This window comes from Melozone crissalis, unplaced genomic scaffold (assembly GCF_028551555.1).
Source record: "Melozone crissalis strain CALT ecotype California unplaced genomic scaffold, PUWL_Pcris_2 ptg000042l_1, whole genome shotgun sequence".
NCBI lineage: Eukaryota > Metazoa > Chordata > Aves > Passeriformes > Passerellidae > Melozone > Melozone crissalis.
The window spans coordinates 21,218,204-21,244,254 of record NW_026535820.1 but is presented as its reverse complement, the minus strand read 5'-3'; the positions used below and the strand labels follow the sequence as shown (position 1 = coordinate 21,244,254).

Sequence of the window (26,051 nt, the reverse complement as noted above, 5' to 3'; positions counted from 1 at the left end):
ATGTAAGCAAAAACTATGTAGCTGCAGCAGAAATTGTAAATTGCATTATTATACTCAATAAGAATGTGTTGATGAAATCCATACCTGAAGATTTTATTTTGGGCTACTGATGTCAACACAGGAGGAAAGAACACTATCACTGTGAAATACGACGTGCAGAGTGGCATAACTGCTCTGAAACAGCTGATTCTCTCATTCCTGTTCAACTGTGAAATGCATAGGTTGGCAAATGTTTTCCTTTGCCTTTCCTTCAGACAAGACATGTGTCTCTGGTAGCTCCAATTTCTGTTTTCATGATCAGAGGAATCAGGGAATGGGAACTAAGGAGAGAAGCTACCTCCCTCTGCAGGTGAACTGAGTATAATCAAGACACCCCCAGACATTTGGTTCAGTATCTCACTGAGAGATCTCAGTTTAAACAGCCCTAAGCTTCTGTCACTAAAAAGAAAAATAAATGTGCATCTTTATGTTCACCAGCTCAGTACTCACAGTAGCAGAAATTTCACAGCACAAGCCCTACAACACACAGCTCTGCTAGAACTACTGCTTGTTTTTATTTAGATCATTGTGTCTGGTTGGCACAGGAACTGACAGAATTATGCAAGACTTTCTTGACAGTCCTATAGATTTCTCTCTGTAGCAGTCACTAAATGTTACAGTCTAATAATAATGGCACTAATAACAAATCCTTTCTTGCACATTTGTAAATGAAATAGAGTCATGATTCTAGCATATTATGGTAAGTCTCATAAAAGATATATTCTTTTGCAACAGGGTGTCTGGGGCTGAAGAAATGGCAGGCAGGCTTTGCTAGATATGCAAGCACACAGCACAGTTCTTTCCTCTGGTTCCTTGCTTGATTAGCTTTTGTGATGTTCAGTTTCAAAGCTGATGCAACCTTCCCAGCTGCACTTTGCAAGTGCAATACTACCCTGAAATTAGGAAGGACCCTGGTCAGACAGAATCCTTGCATAGACTCTCAAGTGGAAACAGAAGAGTCATCAGGAGTAGCAGAAGAAAGCACCTAAGATATGGTTCCTTATCCTCTCATGCTAGAAATAGGTAATTAGTGAAGGACATCAATAACCAAGAAAAATGACAGAAAGAAAATTTGGAAGTTAATAATGATTTTGGGGATCTAGACATCACAGAAAGCAAACAGCCTCTGTTCCTCCCTTTGGGAACCTGTCAGTCTACTCTTCAAGGGAGCTCAAGGTGTGCTGTAGGTATGAAAGGAAATGTAAAAGAGAAGTAGGAAAAGAAGCCAAGACTAGAACGTTTTCCTTGTGAAATTAACACTCAAGAGTGATAGATGCTGCCTTGAGGTGGATCATCATTAACCCCTGCAGACAGGCTCAATAAATATATCTCAGGTGAAGCATGTCCCAGGGGATTCGGCCATAGAGAACAGATTTCAGATAACAAGCTCAACCAAAAAAAAAATATCCCTCAGTAGAAGCTATCACAGTACTAATGACTACACCACCTCAGTGCCTTGTGCTGGCATCACTCAACAGACATCAACATCTTGTTACAGCTGTTCTTATCTGCACCACAGAAGTGACTAAGCCTGGGGCTTACTGGACATACGAAGTCTTAGGGTTAGATTCACTGTATGATTTCCTCTACACATTTTTCTTTAAGCATTTTTCTTCTGCTTGTCCTCCTTGAGACCAGGAGAAATACAATGCATCCTTCACGTTATTGCCTGTAGTCTCATCTTTTGCAGACATATTCTGTCAATCAGTTCAATACTTTATAATGTCATTTTGAAAACTAACACTTCAATCTTTTAGAAAACATACAGGCCAACATAAATTATGAAGTGAGTTTTGGTCTTAAAATGCAGCATAAATTCTCTACTTTCTGTTAACACATTTACAATCACATAAAGTATAATGGCAAGTTTGGCTTTTAGAGAAACTAAGATTCCAACGCCATTACTCCCTTGTAAAATAAATACTACTGCTAAAATATGAAACTCATCTTCCTATTTGTGTATTTAAAATAGAAGTATCTAAATTCATGTTTGAGCTATATGTGTATAGAGAAACACAATTTCACAGTAAAAGCCACATAAACAACACCTTTTTTTCCTGAGGGAACAGTTTGAAACAAGGTGAATGAAAATGATTCACCTTATACTGTTTTTGAAAGTGTAATTTAACAATGATGGTTGATAATGGCAAAATTTCAGTGCCTAGAATGACTGCTGTTGACAGCAAGCATGACTGATTTGGGAATCAAATTTTTAAGAAAACTAAAACCCAGTGTCAACAAGCTAATTAGAAATTTATTCAATACACAGTTTTATAGAGAAGACAGGCTGCCCTGGTAACAGTACCTCAACAAGAGTCACATGGGATGGCAACACAACCACTCAAATACAATGGTAACTTCTTACACACACACACAGCTGTCACTGTCATCTCTTCCTCTCCCAAGTACATCGATCGTGTCATATATAAGAAAGACAGGCTTCCAGGCTTATTCTGCAGGACTATATGGATTCCACAATTTCTAAATGCAATCTCAGTATTCAATTCAAACCCCATATATTAGTTTAGAAAATAACACAAAGCTTTTAATAGCATGGAGAGAGCAAAGATGTCTTTAGGCTGCATAAGTATTTATTTCTTGCTACAGTTATATTGTTTCCCTTACTAAATGTCGGGCACCTTCATCAAATAAGTAATGTCCCCTCTAAGGACAGAAATATCTCCAAACCTCAGCTCATCTGCAAATTTATTGCTTGACACTAATGGACCACAAACAATAATTTGTGTTGGGGTTTAGGAAGGGCATTCTCCAATTTAGTGTTCCCACTGAAACCACTCCAAATCAAAGAGACACTTCATTGCCAGCTCCCTCTCTCCCCCTGTGGTGGGCAGGAGAGCAGAACTGGAGGCACAAAAGATAAAGGTTGAGATAAGAACAATTTACTGGAAACAGCAATGAGATAAGGAAAAAACCAGTAAGTGCAACAATATTAATGACAGAGGGTACAAGAAAGAGGAAACAGAGAAATGCCCCTGAAAATACCAGCTGCCCCCTCACACACTTCAGAAATAGATAATAAAATTTAAAAAAAAATTACTTACAATGTGTTAAGGATTATTTACAATTTTTTCTACATCAAAATGGGAATATAAGCCTTGGCTATAAAGCAATACAACCAGATCAAAAAGAATCAGGAGATATAAGCAATCAGTGTAAGAAATAATTTTAGATAGATTTAAAAAATTTATGTCATGAATTTTAATGAAAAATAAAACCCCAATTCTGACCCTGCTTGCTATCTGTGCATACAAACTAGATATCGCATACCTGTACACAAAGCATACAGCACATAGCACAAAAATGTGTTTTTTAGTAATTGTGACTTAGTAGAACACCCTCCTTGTCTTATTTTGGACACTAAATGTTATCCAAAGATTTCAGTATGTCAGCACTGTAGACTTTGCAACATGCAACAAAACTCCTGGGACATCGCCATATAATTTAAGTCCAGCTTACAAGACAATTACAGAAATCCACAGTTATTTTTGGTTACAGGATTCTATGATACAAGCCTGTATTTAAAGATGCAGAAGAGATCACAGATGCAGTCTAACAGATCAAACACTTCAAATACATTTGTGTTTTTCTGTTCCATCTCTCCTCCACCTACAATATGCTAACATGATCTAGTTTCTGGTTCCAGGAGCAACTACAGTTGAGAAGACAGGACTGTTTCTAACCTCTTTCACTACTTTTGAGTTACTACATAAGTTTTAAACATGAAGACTGCATATTCTCTGGAATTATCCAGTAATCATCATTAAGAGTTTTGACACTACTGATTTTTTGGAAACGTTATTACTTTAATTATTAGGATCATTTTGCAAATCTAACCTTGCGCTTTCTGCTCTAAGTACTAGGTCAGTGGGACTGAGCAAACAAGCTAGAAATTAAGTCTCTATACAAAGATACAGAAGCCAACACTGAGTATCTGCTAGTGAAACAGGAGAACTAAACTAAGAACAGACTGCCAGGATCCTGAGCTCAAGCTAGAAACACAAGAAAAGCATACTCCAACTGGGCCCCAACCTATCAAATTCTCATGAAAAGTAAGACATGTTTTCATCCATATTTATATAAAAAAGCTCAATGTTTGTGGAATTAGCTTTCTTGCAGGAGGAATTTTGTCCCCTATGTCATACACCAAGTGCCAGGCAATGGAGCCTCTAGTCCTATACAGTCTATTATATTAATATTTTAATATAGTATTAGACTTTGGGATTGAGATTTCCATACAGACGATGCACCTGTGATGCACTTCTGTTCCAGGGCACCTAACTAGATTATTAGTGCTGGGACACACAATAGCAGATTCCACACTATTAAGATCTTAACGTGATTAGCATTGTATAAGAATATTGGGTAATAATTGTCTCCTATTTGCCTACTTCACCTTTCACAAGCTGAAATGACGAGTGGAAAGGCACAAAAATATAATAACATTATACACCTAACTGCTGTGCAGCACTGTTGTTGCATAAGTACTTAATTTCAACCATAATCATAACATATCATTTTTATATCAAGCTCAAACTGAGGAACAGCATCAAAAAGCTGCCTTCACAGCTTTGCAATTTAATTGTTGTACATCCTACTCATAGCAATATAATGAAATCTTTTATAGAAAGAAACTTAAAAAAGGTACATTCTGTAACTATCTGCCCAAGAATATGGGTTAAATTGAACTGGCTAAACTATCAGGCAACAGTCTGGAGAAAATTCCGAGGGTCCAAGCACTCAGTTTGTTTTTCTGATGCTTTAATTTTCATGAAATGTAGTTGTTAGCTCTTGACAAATGATTAATGATCTCCAAAGGCAGAATCTTTGTAAAAATTAAAACCTCAAATACAAAGAGCCAACGGTCAGCACAGTGGCACTTGTTGTCACCTCAGCTACAGGCTTGCCTAACCATAATTACACAACAAAATACTAACGCACTTTTCCTCCTTCAGCCCATGGCACAGGGGTTTTGCCCATCAGAAAATGTGTCAGGAGCAGGCAGTTGTGCCGGTGCCACCTGCCATGCTGAGAATATCACCCATTGCCAGTGTAACAAATGACACCATCTCCATTGTTCTTTTTTCCCACCTAGCATCAACTGCCAAGCCAAAAGACCTGCTGCAGAGTTAATGAGCACTATGAAATTTGCTCTAATCTTAAGAACAAAAGAAGTTATAGAGGACTAACTATGTCCAGACAAAAAAAAATTAAAATCTGCTGGCTGATTGAGGCGAAAGGTAAAAAACGCACCAGATGTCAGGAATGCAAGAGTGGGAGGAAAGACTGGCAGAGGTACTTAGGCCCATTAAAAAGAATTCTCAATAGCAGTACTCAACTCTTTTTTCTGTAATATCTATTGACTGGCTAACTAGTAAACACAAGATAAAATAGAAATAATTCCCTGCCAAATATGCACAGCTGTAGGTCCACCTCTGATGATTCATCAGCAGCTCTAGGCATCTGCCAATTTTTTCTTTTTAAATTTTAATTTAGGATGGATCTAGAAGTGGCAGAGATTGCAGTCTGCTAGGGAAAAGGAGCCCACAGCACACAAGGAAAGCAGCACACAAGACAATAGTAACTATTTCAGTGCATAGATGCTCGCTTGGATGTTACAGCTTGCATTTACAATGACTAATCAGTAAATTTGAATATGACACTCAGTATAGAAGTGGTAAATTAGCAATGGCAGAGTACTTGAAATTATGTTTCTCAAAATATAGAACATTTTATAATCCATACTAACTTCCTCAGCTAAAAATAAAACTGTAATGAATCCTGCATTCATCTAAGATTTCCACCAATTTCAGTCAAATTGTGTGATGCGTAAACAGGTGGGGAATTTGGTCCAAAATATTTCCTCCTACTGACAGCCAATCTTGACTGCACTTTTCAGGGCTCTTGCTTCCCTTCTTTTGCCAGATGGGGAACAAAACACTACGAGGTCAAAATCCCACAATTTCTTGTGGAAGACTTAATCAACCCAATCTAAAAAGTTACTGAATTTGTATCACACTAACAAAAACAACTTTTCTTGAAGTCACTAGGAGCTTACTTCAAATAATCCTGAGATGCCCTATTCCATTCACTATTAACAGCCTTTGTGAGTGCAAAACTAGGGACAAAAGCTGTTTGTAAAACCTAAAGAAACCATTTCAATCCAAGCATTTTCCTATTTCTGTACAAAAAGAGAGAAAAAAATATAATCCAATTTATCTAAATAATGAAACTGTGTTTCATTTAATGTTCCATTTGTTTCAATTTTGTTTTTGATTTAGCCTTGAGATATGAATCATATTAAAATATAAATTTAAATATATTTACTTATTAAGGCAAGACCATGCTGCATGGCTTACTGTATTACAGTCTTTTGACATTTTGAAGAAATACATTTAAATGGTCCCAGACTGAATGTATTTTTTTTTAAGGTAAATTTAATGGAAAATATATATTTTCATCTCAGGAACAGAAACAAATTTTGGAATACTGTATCTGTGGAAGAGCTAATTTTTTCAGACCTTCACATTAATACAATGTTTTAAACACCAGTTTTAAAAAATTGTACTATACATAGTGTCAAACAAGGTAAAATGAAATCTGAATTACCAACCACATGAGCAGTTCCCATATATTGTGAAGTCTTAGGGAATTTCAGTGATAAGGTTTAAATTTTAGTTGTTTTAATTTATTTGAAGAATGGTTCTGTTTGGTTTCTTGAAGACCAAGTGTTCAAGACAGAAAACATTTAATATTTTTTCCATAAATTCTATAAATGAATGCTTGATGCTTTTTCAAAATATGAACTGAAAAAATATGTATTTAAAAAGTTTGAAGAGCAACTAGAGGGAACACGATAAACTTTATATTGCATTTAAATTAAAAACATTACTGAAATGTGTTCCTTTCAAGAGTATGCTACCGCTATATGTACTTAGAAACTGGTACTAGAATTTATCTAATGCAAGTAACACCCCAACTTCTGTAACTACGTAAAAATATCTCACAGGTTCCTGTGGCTTTTAAACCTGAGGTTTAATAAAACAGATAACTGCTGGACAGCTGGATTTTTGCTGCTGGCCAACACGATTACAAAAGATTAAACGCATCTCATCTTGCAACTAAGCAAGAGTCCTAGTATTTTGCTAATCTATTATGTACTCCTTGTACCTGGAAAGCAAGAAAAAGTGAATAGCCTCAGAAAGGGATTTTCTAAATTCACAGAAGAACCTTTCTCATTCATCACCTGCTGACAACAGGGAATGAAGCAAGGCTTTGGGTAAATAAAAAAGCATATAATGGTATTACTAAGAACTGTAGCAAAACAAAAAAATTGTTAGTTATTGAAAGTTATGCTTCATTCTGCCCTCATTGTTTAGTGCTCTCCCCTTTGAAATTCTCTTCAGAAATGGTAACTTATGATGTTTTTGCATGATCAATTATTCATAAAAAAGTAGTAATATGTACATAGCAACAAATGGAAATGCTTGCACATGTCTAACCAATGCTGTAATTTCAGCAGTACAAATGAGAAAGAAACTACTAAATAAATTCTAAAAATAGTTATTTAGGCATGAAAATTTTTCATTGACATGGCAGTGATATTTACACCCACTACTTCTCAATTAAATTCTTTACATAATGTTATTCAAAGGACTCTGATGCACAGTATGAGACATAAGAAACTCTTAAAAAGCTAAGTATTTCATTACATTATTGACCATGTTGTTTTCATCTTGGTGAAACTTTTACAAAGGAAATTTCAGTATTAGCATTCACTACTCAGGCATGGAACAACATGGCAGATAGTGTCTCTGATGACAAAGAAGTTACTTACAGGTAGTAAGTGTAGGAGTGATAGCTTCTTCTGCCATGATGGTGGAAGGATTAGGCAGTGGTGGAAAAGATGAAATGGAAGGAAAGAAAAGTCAAATATTAATGTATGAAAAATCAAGATGAAACTGAGACCTGAACTGGTGACACAAATGAAAGGTAGCAAGAATGTACATCTGGGCATACATGCAATGTTTCTGGAACAGACAGGTGACATATCCAATCTCCATAACACTTTGAGCAGTACAATATATAATGCATCTCCAACTGTTAAATCAAACCACCTTAAGGTACACCTACTAAGTAATGTTACATATTTAATGTCTGTTCATATCTGCATATACTACACACACAAATATTCCCAATTAAAGAGCTAAATCACTTCTGATTACACCTCAGCTGCATCAGGAATAAGGATATAGAAATTCTAGCATGGTGTTAGAAGCTTAGGAATAAAAAATTTCAGAACACACTTTAAGTAGCTCCTCTTCTGTCATAGCACTGTAGAATCTTAGCCTATCCCTTTTTTTACTTAAGGCAGTCAGTTCTGCTTTTGAAAGCACTTATTTCCAGACTGGAGAAAATCCATTGCCACAGCTCTTTTAATATTTCAGCTTTTAAATAACCTTTTAAATTCAGAAGGAAAAGATACTTACTGTCATGCAAATAAAAAAATCTATCCCTGTGGGCTAAAATTGTATTGGTGGTATTTCCCCAAGTGGCAGAGATAAAAATAAGAACTGATCCTGTATCCATGTTATTCCTGCCCACATGAATGCCACAAAGAGCAACTTGGGAGACCTAGCACCATCACCTTAACAAATATGGGCTCTGTCAGCCTTGCATAACCTCTTGGACAGCCAGATACTCCACCTAGACATGCTTTGTGTGAGCACAAAGTAGAGAAGCCCTCCAGCTATGCTCTTCTGCTTTATATCCTTCCTTCTCTCCCTCAGTTATGAGCCCACTACATGCAGGACTGCAAGCCTCCAGAAAGGGCAAGTTTCAACCCAAATGAATTCCATGTATTGACTGCAATTAAAAAAAGGCTGGAGATCTTAAAACGACTCTGAGCGTAATGTCAACTAGCATTCACATGTTGGCAAGATAAAAGCCTGAAAGGAGCCATGTAGGCATTTGTAATTTTTACAGCACATGCATACAGCCCTTTGACTACAGAGGAAACATGTAAACAGGCCTTGCAAAGGACTATAACTAATGTTAACTTGCCTCTGGCTACATGCTTCAGGCATCCCTTTGAAAACTAGGCTTTCATCAAATTTTCTCTCTCATCTTCTTTGTGTGAAGATGCCGTTGGAAATATTTCCCAGTTTTTATTCCCATTTTTCTGATGCAAACAGTATTGTTCAAACACAAGACACTACACACTGCATATTTAATCACATGGCATCTGGAAAATGTATACCTGCTAAAGTTGAGTTTTAGAAGATAACTAAGAATAGAGTAAAGGGCAAGCTGCAAAATAGTTGTAAGCCTCTCTGCATTCCATAGGGAGCATGGGATCAGGTCCTGTCAAAGCACTTACCTGCACTATAAGCAAGTGGTTGTTTTCTAGTTCAGTCATAATTATATTTCCCCCTACCTTTCTTTTCAGAATTACTCATTCTCTCACTTTGATTTAGAATCTCATGACACTGTCAACCCTGTTCCTTGCCATATGTTGCCACAAGAGAGATTTAATGTAATTAGTACAAATGTTCTCATACTTCTAAAAGATGTATAATAATTTGAAAAACAACAATAAATACTATTAATCAGTGAAGCACTGCTGGCACTTATATGCAGAATTCTGCCAAATATGTTATAAAGATAAATTATTCCTTATGAAAAAAATGCTGAAAATCCAGGAACTTTATTGTGTGTAAATGTCCCATCAACCATTTGTGTAACATGAGAAAAATTGAAAGTCTCAAGCTCCAACTATTTTTATATTGCTACAGTTGTGAGATTTTCCATATAGAAGTCCTTGAAAAAGAGCACCAAGGTTTTGACTCTCAACAATACCATGCACTGAAACAGGTAAAAAGAATATGCTAAAATCCTGCAGAAAGTTTCATACTTGCAAGTTTTATACAAGCATTTCATGCCACATGCTAAAGCACCATCCATAACTGAATGGATTTAGCTTTTTTAAGAAATATGGACAAGCTCCATTTTTCCTCCTACATAATGAATACAAACTAAAGTTTCTGTCTATGTATGAAAAGACTTTTTCTGTTAAAAAAGATTGATGCAAAGATTTTGGCCAACTTAGGCCAAATTTTCTTATGAGCATAGCTCATCAGTCACTTCCTGGTAGTGAGGTTACTTTATGTCAATGAACTGTTTCTGCATATAGTGACAATATTATACACTTTAAACTCCTTTAGGACTGAATACATAAATTAATTTCATGAATGACACTTAAAGAATAAGGCCCCACTATAAAATTTATCAAAACCAGCACAGGAGGCTGGCTACAGAAGGATTGACCCAACAGAATGGAAACTTTTGGAACTGTGTCATTACCTCAGTGTTTTCTTCCATCATCTCTCATTTATAGTTGGCCTACAGGGAAAAACACGGTTCAGGGAGAGGAGGCTGAAATTTTTCTTCAGCTTTATTATCTTCAGTTTCTATCCTAAGTGTTTGAAATTGTTGGCAAAGGTGTATGTATAACTGAACAGCCTGATTTGCTATCAGGGAATGGGAACAATGCATTCCCAGCCCAGCTCCACTGAGTGCAAAACCCTTCCTTATCCACTGCCAAGAACCAAGGTCTCTGACTTAAACAGATGCTACAATTACATATATTAGAAACTCATGGAAGGCTCAGGCACAGAGATAGCTGAAAACAGAAACTAAACCCAGGCAAAACAAAACAGCCTTTTATGATCAGAAAATCTCCATTCTACAACTGAATCAGAAGCCAAAGGAATAAAATTTTAATAACTGCTTCCTTACTGCACTCCCACTGCAGCAACATGCAGCAACATGGCAGCCCCAATGGAAACAGCTGCCCCAAAGACATATAAAGGGCTTTTAAGCAAATGTTGGACCACTAACTTACCAGCTTAGGCAAATTTTAAAATTTAACCTATATAGAGTATAAAGGAAAAAAAAAACAGGAAAGGAGAAAATAAAGCAGTAAGTGTCTTATTTATGCAAGTCCTGATTTAACTGCTATTGCTTTTCCAAATGTTGTAGCAACAGTACTCTCATTTTCAGTGCTCCACTTTAAGTTGACCAAAAGATGAAGTTACTTGGTGAATTTGATTACTTTGTATTCTTTATTTTTAATTTTTTTTATAAAATCTTATGCAAGTACCTCAAAGACTGGGTCTTGCCCAGGATTTACCATTCAGGATCAGATTCAAAATCCACTTTATTGTGGATCAGTTTTGGGGAAACACATGTATTGTTTTCATCTAACTTTGTGTTAATTCTTATGTGAGAGATACAAAGCATATCTGAGGAGAGGAAAGCTTATTGGCACTATTCTAACTTCACAGAGAGGAATCATCTCATTGATTTGACCATACTGGTGTTAGGAACAGCTTGCAGGCTCCTAGACTACATTACACAACACCTTTATGCAGGAATGCTAATGGATAAAGAAAAGACAGAAATGAATGGATAAAGAACTATGAACAACCAAGTGGAGGGATAAAGAGGAAAGCACTAACAGTCCTCTCCTGCACCATGTGCCAGGTTTACAAATTTGTTTTACTTCAGTCAAAAGCTCAGTGTCTCTACAGAAAATGCTTCAGCATCCATGACATTTCTACCTTCACTAGTGACTCCAAACCATGCACTGAATTGCTAGGCCGCCTAATCTCTCTGGTTCATGATACAACTGCTTCAGAAGACAATTACATAGTGAAATTAATAATGCTGCTCAATGACTATTAATATTTGCAGAACTTCTTTACACACTGCCTTGATAATCGGCATATCCAAAGCACGTCTGTGCCGCACTGAAAATCTCCTTGAATGTTGGTCTTCTCTACTTGGCTACTGAATTAGAAGTTCAAGAGACTGATCTGTGAAAATCTGTGGTGCCTGGCACCAACCAAGCAAAGAATGGTTGCTGAGTGAAATGAGGTGGCTACTTAAGGAATGTCATGGACAAAGTCATGGTTATAACACAAGTGAAACTGCTTTCCAAATCTCTTGACAATGGAAATAAATAGTTTGATATTAAGTTATTTAAGTACTGTGAAGCCCCAGGGACAGAGTCGGTTTCATCTATCGGTACGAACTGAAGATCAAATACACAAGACTCTGTGGAAGAATGAACAACACATTTGCTTTGGGATATGCCTTGGGATAGCAGAATGTGAATGGGATTTTGCTGAAGCCAACTCCAAACAAGACAAGTTTCAAAGCATGTAGACTCAGCGCAGTGAAACCCACCACTGTAGCCCAGAGTGTCTGCATATAATAGTGCAGAGAACAAAGTGGTTCTCAGGGGAAAGGTGCCACTGAATTACAAGGTGCTATTTTTTTTTTTTTCACTCAGATCTTTACACCAGTAAAGCTCCTGATAAAGTAAATGAAATAAAATGATCAAGTGCAGAAGTCAAACGGCTCACTAGCTTGATAAGACTGTTTCCCAAAGTAGCACCTAAAATACCGCAGAACTGCAAAATCGCTCCAGTCACACTAAGCTTGTGGCATGATTTATACTTTTTCTCCAAATGCATAATGTATACACAGTAACTGAACCAAGGTGAAAGCATAGGGGCCCTCAGCAGCCTAGTGAATTAATGCACCAATAACAATCTATTGAATAATCGGTTCATCTTCTGCTTAAGTCATGAGTGTAATTGTATTCAAGATCTTTTATGCTACAGCAGATGCTTTAAGAGGCTTGGGACACAATATACCCACCTCCCAAAAATCTCATTAAAGCATAGTCACATCCTGCTACACAAATGAACCATCCTTACTTTTTAATATTCACTTCAACTCATTTCAGTTTGTTTTGTTCAAGGCTGCAGCATCATTCTGGGACATGTTTTAAGTTATTGGTATCATTCTTTCTGTACTACACAATGAAATTGTGTGTATTTGGCAACAGAGTTCCTGGACTTGTATTTTCAATAGTTCCATCTCTGTCACAAGTAAATTCATTCCAAAAACCAAGGAAGCTCACAAAATACACTTTTTCTTTAACAACAGAATTCCTATGAATAATAATTACTCAGCTGTGGTAGACAGAAGGAATCAAGCATCCTTTTGCATTAATGCAAACACTTAGGATCTGAGCCCTCCTGCCTCTGATAATTAGATTATCAGTTTTTCTCTAGAGAATTAAGCAGGAGCAGGCATAGCATCCATTTAGCCAGAGACCCGGACACCTTATTCACTTTGAAACTATTTGGATCATTTTGCAATGCTCACCCTTCAAGATGAAGAATAACTTGTCTCCCTTGGGTGAATACATTCTACCTTTGGCAGAAACACTTAAGGAAAGGCTCAGAACTGAACAGAGAGTATGATGAATGCTGGTCAGGAATTGTGTGAAGAAGGATTGGCCAGAAAATACAAGAAGCCTTCCTCCCTGCATGCCAAGTGCTCTGTCTGACCCTAGGGAGGAGTTTGAGAGTTCAACTGTTAAAATTGAAGGTATGAATGATGCAAGAAATTGGAAGTGGGAAGAAAAAAGTACTGCTAAGTCAGAACAGACTTCAACTCTGCTACACTGTACTTTATTAAACAGACTTGGTTACTGGGTCAATTCCATTGCCCCAGTCAGACTCACCCTGGGGCTTAAGTCTCAGTCTCTTCTTTACATACCCCTTGTCATGACCTGGCCCCCAGCCCTGGCCACAGCTTGCCTTTCTCTCCATAGAGCCCTTCTAACTCATGGCCCTGCCTCTGTCTTCAAGGAGAGTAAAAAGCAGCTACTTCTGTTGCCTGCCCTGAGGCACTGTCAGACAGCTGCCTCCTTTGCTGTGCACCTCCACTGCTCAAATTGTGGAAGAAATTCAGGCAGCTCAGGGGTTTGGACACCTCAGACCTGCCAAACTAGTTAACATACAATTAAATCACACAGGGTTGGGATGAGCCAAATCAGGCCAGGATTGCTCTCAGAGGAAAAAAAAGGGGATAATTCAAGGGGAATAGCAAGGAGGTGAGGGGTTATGGGACACAGTGAGGAGACTGTGGCAGAGGTGGAAGGAGCATTTGTCACTCAGCCCCTTTACACAGCACTTGCACATTCCCAACCCCACTTCTAACAGCTGAAAATCTCACATTGTTCATTACAGAACCTAAAACCTTAATTCTATTTGCTAAATAATTTTTCCCAATCTAGACTAAGCTTCTAAGATTATATGGAGTTTTTTCATATCTGTGCCACCTCCCTAGCTATATTGTTCCTGTTACTATTTTATCTCTCACAGTGTTGAGAAAGACAAACAGTTTTAAACAGCCTTACACTTCTAATAATGTAGCAGTTTTCAAATGATATTCAAGGCAAAACAATCTCAATGTGTGAGTGTGTTGAACCAGCATTTGGAAACATTCAGCACCATTGTAACATCTTCCATTGTTTCAGGAAATGAAATTTACGCAGAACAATACAGACATCATTCTTAGCAAAAATTACCTTAGTTCTAGCTGCTGTTTGACTAAGGATTTCTTTTACATGCAAAAATGAAAGTACATCTAGCTTCCAGCTGATCTGTCAAATAGGGTAGAGACTCAGGACCAGATAGTCTCTGATTATTAGAGTCCATCATGCAGTACCGAAGTAAGGAGTGCAAGAATCATTACCCTTGAGTTGTTATATACAAAACAAAGACACAAACATTAAATCTCTGTGGGTACAAAGGGGGCTGGATACTTTTACCAATATCAAACTGAGTACTGCTGTAGGAGATGCAATATGAACATGGACATAGAAAACATCCACTAATTGCTCACCTTTTCTTCATTACCAGCACGACTCCCAAAAATATAATGACAAACAGCAAGATGCCTGCAATGACTCCAGCAATTTTAACAGTATGGTCTGTCTGCTTCTCAGGCTCCGGGTCTGGTTTTCGAGTGGCAGCCCCTATGGAATTGACAAAAGAAAAATAGGAATGAGGAAAAGAATAAAGGTGTTATTCTTTTGATGTTTATACACTTAACCTACTAATGCCATTAATCTTATCCAGGGCCAACAGATATCAAAGCTTGGTATTTTAAGAAAAATTCTGCTTTCATATGCATTGTTATAAAACTCTTCATATTCTTCCAAGACATTCTGTAGGACCACAATATAGGTGGGATACCACTGCCAGCCCTGACCCTTCACAGGAGCCTCTTCACAGATTCACAAATTTCTGTATTTTTATTATCTGTGCTGGCTCCCTTTTCTTTCTTCCATTAAGAAACTTGCTAACAACACAATAACTATACTAAGCCTTTATCCAAATTTGATTTGCTGGAACATTTTCCTCAATTATTTTTCATAAATGAAGCTGTAATTCCGTAACATATTAGCTTAAACACCTGGAAAAGTGAGATAAGCTCATTTACCATGCATTTTACCCACAATTGTTTTTTTACACAATAGACTTTTTTTTATTTTGCCTTTGGAAATCTAAATCTAGGTCACATCTGGTAGGAAAAAAGACTCCTTCTAAGCAATTTATTCACAAAGTGGGAAGCAGCTGATGATCACACAACTGGCACCTACATTTAATATCTGTTTAAATGAGATAACCAGTGCCTTACAGCAGCTACTGTCTTAGCTCCTCCAGCTTCTCCATTTAAAAAAAATAACATCGTTTGTACTGTTTACTGTATAATGTGATGGAACGTCAAATCCATGTCTGATGAAATATCCATTTCCCCTACCAAATGAGTTCAGGATGAAAAAACGTTTAGGAAGCAACATTCAATTCACTAAGCTGATTTTGTATTTTTATGGACTTGCATTTTTTTTTTTAATCAAAACGTGTCAGCATTCATCATTTGAGGCACCATGCCATAAAATGGACACAGGGATTTATGGATTGCTTTCCTGGTATACCTTTTTTGGGAAGGGAGAAGGAAGAGTAAAGCCCAAGTGAAGTGTAATCTTTTAAGACCACATTCTAGTAGCACTAACTGGGTTTCAGAGAGGATTCTGACAGCATCAACTATATTTTACTTGTTTCTTCACTTTCTCCTTCTGGAAAGGAAGGAAATTATGGCCAATTTACATGAAGAGCTATTTTCTAAAAAATGAAAACATTTCCAATGTTTCTTCTCAATTTTAACCATGATATTCCAAGATGAAGAGTATTTCTAAATGCCCACAGCTACACTTTTGGCCTACATCTTCAAAACTCCTTGCCAAGAGGAATGCCAGAAAAACCTGCCAGAAAAGTTGATAACTATTAATCAAATCGTATCTAGAGCTAAGTGCAGGAACCAGGTTCTTTGGAAAATTCTGGCCAAGGTACTTCACATGAGTGCTAAATCAGAGAAGATGATGTGCTTGCTGTCCCTGTGCCCAGTCCCACAAGAATATTAATTTGATAGAAATACACACACACTTTTCTGAATTGGTAACATCCTTACTTTGTATGAATAAAGGATGATTCATACTTTGTATGAATAAACAGTTCTATTTTTATTTTCCTCTATCCTATATAAATTTTTTTAAAATTCTGTATTGTTGTACTCCTCACAGCACTCAGTATTGCAGTAGATACTCAGAACACATCTAGAGCATTTCATGCAAAAAGCAGCTGTTAAGCTGCACTTGGCCAACAGGAAGCAGTGAGTCAACTATGATGCAAATGGTAAGGCATATGAAGGACTCCAAGGCTCTCTTTTAAATCTAAAACCCGAGAAAGAGAGAAGCTAAAGTCAATAGCATGTAGTATCTTTTCAGATGTAGCTTCTAAGACTAGTTCCTTCCAAAGCCTTTCCTTCATTAACTTCTTCGGGTTACCCCAGCCAACTGTAATACTCATCATAAGGACTTGCTAAAAACAGTTTCTGCCTTATGGTTTCATTCCTTATGCTAAGGCATCCAGCATTAGTTTTGGGAATATGAGTGTTAAACAGTGAAATTAAGTAAAGGCAAACATTGACAGTACTATCCAACGTGTCCTATCTCAGTGCCATGTCTCTCTTTAGCAGCTCATGGTTCTCAGTTCAGTGGAACCAGCTACACTTACACTACACAGAGGAGATAAAATCGTATTCAAAGCACACACGTTTTCTGCATATGATGAAGCACAACTTTTATGAAATGCCTTCCATCACACAAAGCATTGTCCTGACACCAGTATTGAACAAGCTGGTGAACCCACAAAATTGCAAAATCTCTACAGAAAGCCTACACAGGAAGCAGCACAGAGCCTAGCATCAGGACACTCAAACTCCCATATTGCATCATTTATTGATTATCTGATTGAGGAATCAGCTCAAATTGTCTATGAAAAGAATTTTAATGCAGAGTTAAAAATAGGATACAGCTTCTCACAGTGATGGACGCAGCCTTACTCACAATAGAGGCTGCCATAAACTTGGAAGCATGATGTTTAACAAGCCTTTTAAAAACCCCTATCATTAATTATTATAACAAAATATTGGCATTATCTCAATTCTCCTTAATTTCCATTCAGCAGATTATTTATTTGCTGACAAAATGTTGCTCCACTATTGTTCTTAGTGGTGTCCAAAATCTATTTGGGTAAGTGAAAAGAACTTTCATCCTTCTTGAACAATCCTTGAGTCTTTTAGCATTAGAAATTTGGGATTACCTTTCTACATTTTATTTAATGCTGCTTATTAATCTAACATATCTCAGTTGCTCTACAACTGGATTTTAGGAAATTGCTGTGTTCTAATCCACTCTTTATACTCCTTAGCATTCTGCTTGGTTTTATTTCAACATCAGATGGACACTGGAAGTGTTTTACTGTGTAATGTTTACAGTGAAACATGCAGCCCTTTCTTCAGTGCGGTGCTCAGCTTTGAACCCTTTACAAGTCAAAAGCCATTCAAATTTACATTTTAGCATTTATCAAGACTGAAATTTGAGTTGGTATTACCTCTTCATTCAGTTTGCTTTTATCCCACTATAATTCTTCATAGTCCCACGTGAATTCTGCTAACTTGTACCATCTAGCATTGTAATAAAGAGCTGCTGCCCTGACACTGACTCTTCCTGGCATTTAACAAACATACGATACAGGATTTAATATTAAATACTGAAGTGCATTAACTATGAAAAGCAGTGCCACTTTACTTCTCCTATGTTTCTGTCTGATAGGCAGAGGTTGATTGAATGATAATTGCTCTCACCCCATAATTACTTCTTAACTGACTTTTGGCCCCATATTCACACAGGCAATTGCACTGGCACCATGGAGAGAAGGGTGAGCTGTCCCTAAGGGGAGCGAGGCAACTCAGGGCACTAGTTCTGAAATTCATTTTGCCTCCTCATAAACGGTAATGTCCGTTTGTGCATTTGGTTTTGTTTGCATGTTTTCAAGAGAGATGTGGAAAAGCACCATTGCAAGCCTTAAAAAAAAAAGGTGCTTTGATTTCTCTTTTACTCTGCTGAACTGACAGATGCTAAAAATATTGAGTGAAATGTAATCTTTCATTACAGAAACAGTGCTACTAATACACTATTTTATCATGATGATCTAGTCTTGGTGGTTTATTTCTTTATTTTATTACCATTCTTCCAATCTTTTTGTCTGACACAGTAATTTTTAATGTCCTTGGTCCTGGAAACCTTTAAGAATATATAGCTACGAGACTAATTCTGGGCCTCCAGTAAAAACATCTGTATTTAATGAAAACAGGTCATTAAGTTGATGCCAGCAACTGAGCTATGCCCACTGCATTTTCTTCACAACAGTGGACCTAATTACTTGGATTTTTTTGTTTTAGTTTTAAGATTTTGATTCTACCTTTGCATACGAAAACTGACTTCAAGTTTTGCATAAAAACCCCTTACTTCTGTTCTCTGAGATTGTCTGGGCAATCTCAGAAAACAGAAGCTGAACACAGTGTGAAAACACCAGCTCTTGCTAGTGGAGCTGCAAGAATCAAGGCTAAAGTGACATATACACTGTGGTGCACCTCCAGAAAGACAATAGGTCACTAAAGAGCAGTGAGAGGAGGATAGCTCAAGGGAGCTGCTTAGAAAATGAAAGGACAAGGAGATGTTTCCTGCCAGTTTAAAAAAGATTAAGGTGCTGACTTTGGAAAGTCTTTACTTGATGAAAACAAGCTAGAGCGCTTCCTGCCAGAAGTGAAAAACAGAGATACACTTAAAAATAAACCCTTAGGTGCTGCAAAACCCAGCAAAGTATTTCCCCAGGCTTCCTCTGCTGAATACAGTAGAAGACAATCACACTGCTTGGTTCCATACCCTTAGATATTTACTTTTCTACTTAATGTCAGCAACTACAATTTCCCTTTTACTGACTGATTTCCCATTCTTTGTGGCTCTCCCAACAGTAGCATTTAAAATGTGAAATATGTTTCTTTTCCTTTGCTTATAAAGAATGACATTCAGCCGGACTGACTTATCCTCATGGATACCATTTTGTTCTATATTTTGCAAGCCTCAGTGATAATATTTTTAAGTAGTACCCATGAAACATCCAAAGACAGTATTTCACTTAGTTTTTACTCTCAGACCTATTCCATTAACTTTTTCTTAATACTGGAATCTCCTCTGAAGTTTAGTCATTACTTTGCCAGTTCATGGCATCTTTTACTCCCTCTTCAGAATGAGAACTGAATTACATTCTAGTTGCTGCATTAGTGTCTGCCAGAGTTTGAATTCTTAAATGACTTTGTGCAGCTAAATTTCTATTTCCACACAACAAGTTAAAACACTGAGTAAAAAAAACTTCCGACTCTCTCTTTGAAGTATTTCTAGTTCTGCCACTTCCTTTGGTGGAAAATTTGCCTTTCCCTTCTCACTCAGAAGGCACAAGTATCATGTTATCATCAACCTCAAAACTTCATAAAGAATAATCTCTTGCAGGTAGCTTATAGATAGAAAAGATTGCAGCAGAACTACTTTTCACCATAATGAAAGCTAAGGTGAATGAATTATGTGAGAAAAATAATCATTCCTTTAATTCTGAGGCAAGCACTATCTTGTTTTTCAAGAAAAATGAAAATGTTTTCCAGTAAAAGAAATGGACCTCTACCAAACTGAATAAACTCTCTTTCTCCTTCTCTTTGTAAATGAACAAAGTTTGGACTTGGTTTTCAGTATTTCTTTTCTCCAAAAAATGTACTTAGGAATGACTGACCATTTTACAGAACAGAATAACCAATGAAATAATCCTGGCTCAAAAGTCTAGGCACTGCTGGCTATACTTAAAAATGGAGGGGTAAGATTTAAGCTGTTACTAGTAAAAACTAGCTAAAGGTTGTTTTGTCTAAAGCAGTCTTTAATAAATTCAGGTTTTTTATTTGAGTCAAAAAAATAATCTCTTCTATTAATTAACTGGACCAGTTTAATTTCATTTCTCCCATTCAAGGCTGACCATAGTTCCTGCCTTTTGTGCTTCCTTTCTGCAGCTTTAAGACTCTCAAAGTAAGAGGCTTGCAAGCCTTTCCAACTCCATTTCATCCACAGGTGCTCCAGTAACTGATGTAATCGCTAACCTTACAAGGCCTTAAGGTAGTAATACAGTTAGTTCCGATCATCCAATTTTCCAACCAAATTTGAAACCAACTTCAGTTAGTAACTACCCTGTGATTTTTTTATGCAGGCAGTGAGATTCAACTATCACATCTGAACACCTACTTTTGAGTTATTCTACAGAGTGAGTCAGGAAAATGAAACATTATACCCTTGTGTGACAGCTGCACTGTGATGAGGTGGCAGAAATAATGCAAAATGGTACAAGGCAGAAGAAAGGCAGAGAGGTATGATGCTTCCTTGGAACACCCATCACTAGGCTCCTACTGTCCCTGCCACAAAGTGAGAAGACTGAAAACTTGGCTTTAAAGACTCTCTCCACACTCTCCAAGAACAATATGAATTACAGAGGCTACTATCATCATTACTTCCTATTATTTGTATGGTAGTAGGAGTTGGAAGCTGTAAATCAGACAGGGAGCCCCACTGTGCTAAGAACAGGGCAGGCACACAGCTAAGTAATCTTGGCCACTAAAAGCACACAACCGAGCTGAGCTAGGCTGTAGGAGGCAGGTGTAGCAATCACAGGGGAAGGGGGAGGCAAAACCCCTTAAAAAGATGCATTTTCAATACCCAAATAGTTCTACCCTTCCTGCTCTTTTAACTAGCTGGTATCACTCAGCATTTCCAGTTAGTACCACAGCAGAAACAGATCTTCAGGAAGGATTTGAGGGAATTACAAATGTTTTAATTGATGATGTTGGTTGGGGTGTTTCAAGGAAGGAAGCAACATGAAGGTCAATTAACATAAAGGTAGGAAAAGCAGAGTGTCTGAAAGTAAAGGGCTAAGATAAAAGGCAGTATGACAAAGTAAGAAAAAATGCTGATATGTGTGTCTTGGTGTGAAAACTGGTACTTCACAGAGGTAGGTCCTTATAAATGTCAAATGACCAACAGGAAACCCAATCCTTTATCACAAAGCACACTGCAACAGGGCAGCAGTGCAAAATGTCCTGCTTCCTCCAGAAACACCATTTCTCCCTTCATCTCACCTATGACTACAAAAATTGGTACCCTTATTTATAAATCTGTAGCAGCAGCATTACTGATGCTGTGAGGGACAGGCCAGTCTGACACATTTTCAAGTTCATCCCAGATGCCAGGGTTTGAGCCTGCCTTGGAGAAGACCCAAAATACATACAGATCTGTAGATGAAATCAATTACCACCCTGGCTCTTCTGTTCATACTGTGACTGGCATTCAGTCGTCATCTGCTAGCCAGCACGTATTCTGCTAACAAAGTCTTTGTTTTATTACTCCTGGTAGAACTCCAGCTAGGAGAGTGAGTTCTCCCTTGCCATCCTCATTGTTAGTTTTCCAATCAGTGCTCCTCGCTCTCCTTCAAAACTGCAGGTTTCTGTCCATATGGTAGAAGTTATGAGGTGTTGTTGGGCAGGGTACACTTTGTGCCAGAAGGTGGTTTTGATCAGCATTTTTTCAGTTTTCTCTCTAGCCCATGTCTTGAATATATTAGTTTTGGAAATGCGGCAAGAGTAAGGTCTGTTTACTTCTCTTTTTACAGTATTCTTCCTTTCTGTTCCTGGTTTCTCTTGGAAATGCTTTTTCTACATGGCAGAGACAATGTTTTCCTTCTATTTTGCTAAGCACAGGAGTCATTTAAGTGTTGAAATCAACATAGTCTGACTTTCCCTCCTATGATGTGCTCACCACTATATTTTTTTGAAGTCTGGGAAGGAGGGCAAGCAGCACTTCAATTTAGCAGGAGAATATTTTCTTTGCAATTTATGATCATCATCACAATACATATTGCTGTGTACAGATTCTCTTTGCCCAGAAAAAGGTTTCTGTATTTCCTGAGGACCACTATGTTGATTTGGTATATTCTTTATTTGGTGTTTTTTAAATACAGGAAAATACAGACTTGTTAGAAGGTCTGTGGTAAGAAGGGAGTATCAAAATAAGGCTGTGCTGTGTAACAATAGTTATGAATTATTAATTTTGTTTGTGATATTCTTTAGGAAAATGTAAATATAAGTGACAAAGAACTGCATGAAAAGACATGCAAAGAGCTATTTCACTGATGAATACAACTCATTTAACTGACTATCACATGAACTGTGTCTCTCACTGGTGGATGATTCATGTTGGTGTATGTGAGCAGAAAGACTATTTTGGTTAAACATCTGCATTTCTGGTTGTCAGGAATAACAACATTCTTTACAAAACATGCCTAAAACAAATGAAGTTCCCAGTTTGACTTTTGGTCTCATCACAATTGATTTTTAACAGAATTTTAATCCAGACAATTTAGTCTGGATTTTTTCTGGAGACTGTAGTTTTAAAAAAAAAAACTTAAACAAGCAAGTGTTGATAAACAGCTCACTTCTCCTTTGAAACAAAGCCACCATCCTTTCTACTAGCTCCTCTTTGCCTTTTTCTTTTAAGCAAAGAAACTTAAATAATTAAGATTCATAAAAATTTTCCTCTCTTGTGGGCACCCAAGGAGCTGGAAGCCCTCATTCATTTGAGAAAAAAGCATAAGCACTCACACTTTAACAGCATTGAGATCATTAAGGGATGTTTAAAGCACACTCAATAGCTGTACCATAACCAGAAATTATTAACAAGTCTCAAATATACAGACACAGTGTATCTCCTTCTAGGAAATAAATAATTTACTAAGGAAAAATAGTATAAATTCTTTGGAACCTTAAGCTTTCAAATGACCCTAAAGAGTACTTTCACACACTTTAGTCCATTTTATGAAGAAAAAAAGGATGGTTAAATATTTAAAAGTATTCACTATGTGTGGCCAAAGAAGCAGCCACAATGGAACACATCACAGACCTCTATGTCAACAAATGGAAAAGCCATGGCAGCATATCTGAAAACAGCTCCCACCACTGAAATTCAAGTTGAAATCCTCCTGACTTTGGTGGAAAGATAAAACTGGGCTTCTTTACCAACTCCTCTCTGACTACACAAACACAACAATGACCAACATGATGAGACACACATTTCTAATCAAGGTTGACTGAGGAGTAATGAGAATATACTTGCGTCATATTAGCTGTATGCATTTAGGTAACATACTGAATAAGGATGAGGAGGTCTGAGAACAAAAGCACCAACAAGGGCTGAAATGGCAGGTTTTGAATGTAGGGCTTGTTCCCAGCTGATGCTCTGTGCAAGAGCATCACTTGCAGCCATTGGAAGTGCAGTTGCATCTCACAGCCCTGACTTCTGTGAACATGAAGTCATAAAGGTACATAATGTACAACAAGGGTAGCCTTCAGACCTGAAACATTTGCTTTTATGGCTCTCCACACAACCTCAAACCAACAGTACCCATGGCAGAAGAATAACTCTCTCAAATTAGCTGTAAGGAAATTAAAGCAGAGAGTCTGAATTGACCCTGTCCCTACCTAACACATTTTCTAAGCAAGTCAGCACCACTTTCAGGCCATCCCTACAGAAGAAGTGGGCAATTTACTGTCAGCCCCACCAAATGTTTGTGAGTTTCACCTATTGCTGAAGGAAACCTCTTGTTGACTCCTGTGCTTTCAACACTAGATCTACTCCTGAAAGTGTACTGAGACATGACAAGCAATATCCAACACCACTGAGAATTTATTTCAGCTGTTTTCTAGAAACAGAAAGGTGTGGATTTGAAGACTGAAGAGGACTCTGCCCTCTTCAAGGAAGATAAAATGTGGTTTTCTAGCTCTCAACTGGCTTCTACCAAGCAGGGAAGATGTGAAATCAGATCACAGTAATGTTTCTAGATCTGACCTACTCAGGGTAAAACTCATGTACAAAACTAGATGCTTTTGGCCTGGACAAATACAGCTGTTTTATTTTCCATCCCTGAATGCAAGGGATCACATCCAGCATGGGAACAAAGCAACCTGAAGCTATGGGTAAGAAGTAGCAAAGTAAGGTATCATCTTCTGATCTCGCTGTCAGCCAAGGACTTCAGCAGAGGAACACAAATGAACATTTCCAAATGGAAACTCAGTGAAGGCTTGGTTACTTTGCCATTAGGAGAGGGGCAGAGGGTAATGCAGTATCGGTATCTCTGTGGGAGGTCTGAACACTCATGGATGTTTTGACCTGTGCTGCCACTGGCTGACATTCCTGGTGACTTTCACCACCAACCTCCCATCACACTGCAATCCTTATGAAGGATTCTTCAGAAATCCTTCAAAAACAATCACACTTGGAATTTACTTCTCATTTTTCACTACCCACACATTTTCCTGGAAGGAAACATAACATAGTTAAGAACATAGAATGAACATAATTCATTCTACTAACAAATAAATGGAATTATACATGTAATGATGCATGAAGAAATAGAAAATAGAAAAATATGTCTGTGATAAATTTATAAAAAAGTAGGAAAAAAGACTCAAAACTTCTTTTAAAGCATTTCAGAGTCAACACTGTTTTGAGACAGGAAGGTCAGCTAGAGGAACTGGAAAGCAGAATCAGCACAACAAAGGAAATATAATTCCACAGAATTCTACATCTGTCTTTGTGCCAATACAGTGTAGCAGTTCTTTTGTTCACATTTCAGAAATTTTTATAATATTGCCAATAAAAAAACCTATTCAGACTGAAATAATGTTGCATGCACCAATATTCTAGTACAGGGACAAGAATAGACTAGGCCTCCTCTGAATAGTTATCACTGATTTACATTTGGGTTTTCATTTATTTCCTGGAGGTTTTAGGGGTTAAAGGAAAATCTCCACTTGTCCTACTTGATTAAGAATGCTTTGAACAGTCATTTTTATAATCAGCTCTTTTCACTTTTAATTATTGACACATTGACTCATAACCAGAAGCAGTCTAATTCAATGACAGCATACTGAAAAGTGCAACTATTTTACTTCAAAAAGGTTTATAGAATACTTTGTTTGCTTTTGACCAATTGGAATTTACTACTTTTCTTCTATTTTTTATTTTGCACTTCCAATGCGAACTCAAAAGTTTAAACAGGACCTGAGAGTACTTATTTCCCCTCTTCACAGCTAAAAACCATGCAAGACCCCAGCTTCTGTTCACTTTTATGGAAAACTGTGACTGAATTTTCATTTGCACAGGAATTTTCTATGTACACAAAAATCTTTTAGTGCTCAGCAGTGATAGAAAATCAGATTAAGGGAAGGAAATGAAAATTCAAAATTTTTGAAAAAGGAAAACTTGAAAATGCACAGGTACACCTGAGTGTCTTTCTCAGAGCTCTAAAATCACTGGTTCTTGCAATCAAACTCCCATTAGTGCAGAAAAGGACATTTTCAATGTATTGTCTGAAAAAAGTGTTAAAAACTTGTCAATAACTGCAGTTATGGCTTGCACAGTGCTGAACTGTTACTACAAGCAGACAAATGTGGCTTAGATATTTATTCAGATTGGAGCTATTTCAATGAAACTAGACTGAATGAATTGCTCAAATATTATTTTGCCCAAGACAGTATGTTCTGTAACTTTAGCTTAAGTTGACAGTATTACTCTGCTCTTT

At 37.3% G+C, this 26,051-nt stretch overlaps 1 protein-coding gene across 1 annotated transcript in view; it reads right to left on the bottom strand.

Annotated features, from left to right (window-relative positions):
• The window catches only part of PTPRM (protein tyrosine phosphatase receptor type M), a 438,824-nt gene that overhangs the window by 136,324 nt on the left and 276,449 nt on the right, over positions 1–26,051 (bottom strand). Inside the window, exon 15 of the mRNA XM_054284774.1 lies at positions 14,824–14,956. Within this exon, the coding sequence (XP_054140749.1) occupies positions 14,824–14,956 (133 nt within the window). The remainder of the gene's footprint in view (positions 1–14,823; positions 14,957–26,051) is intronic.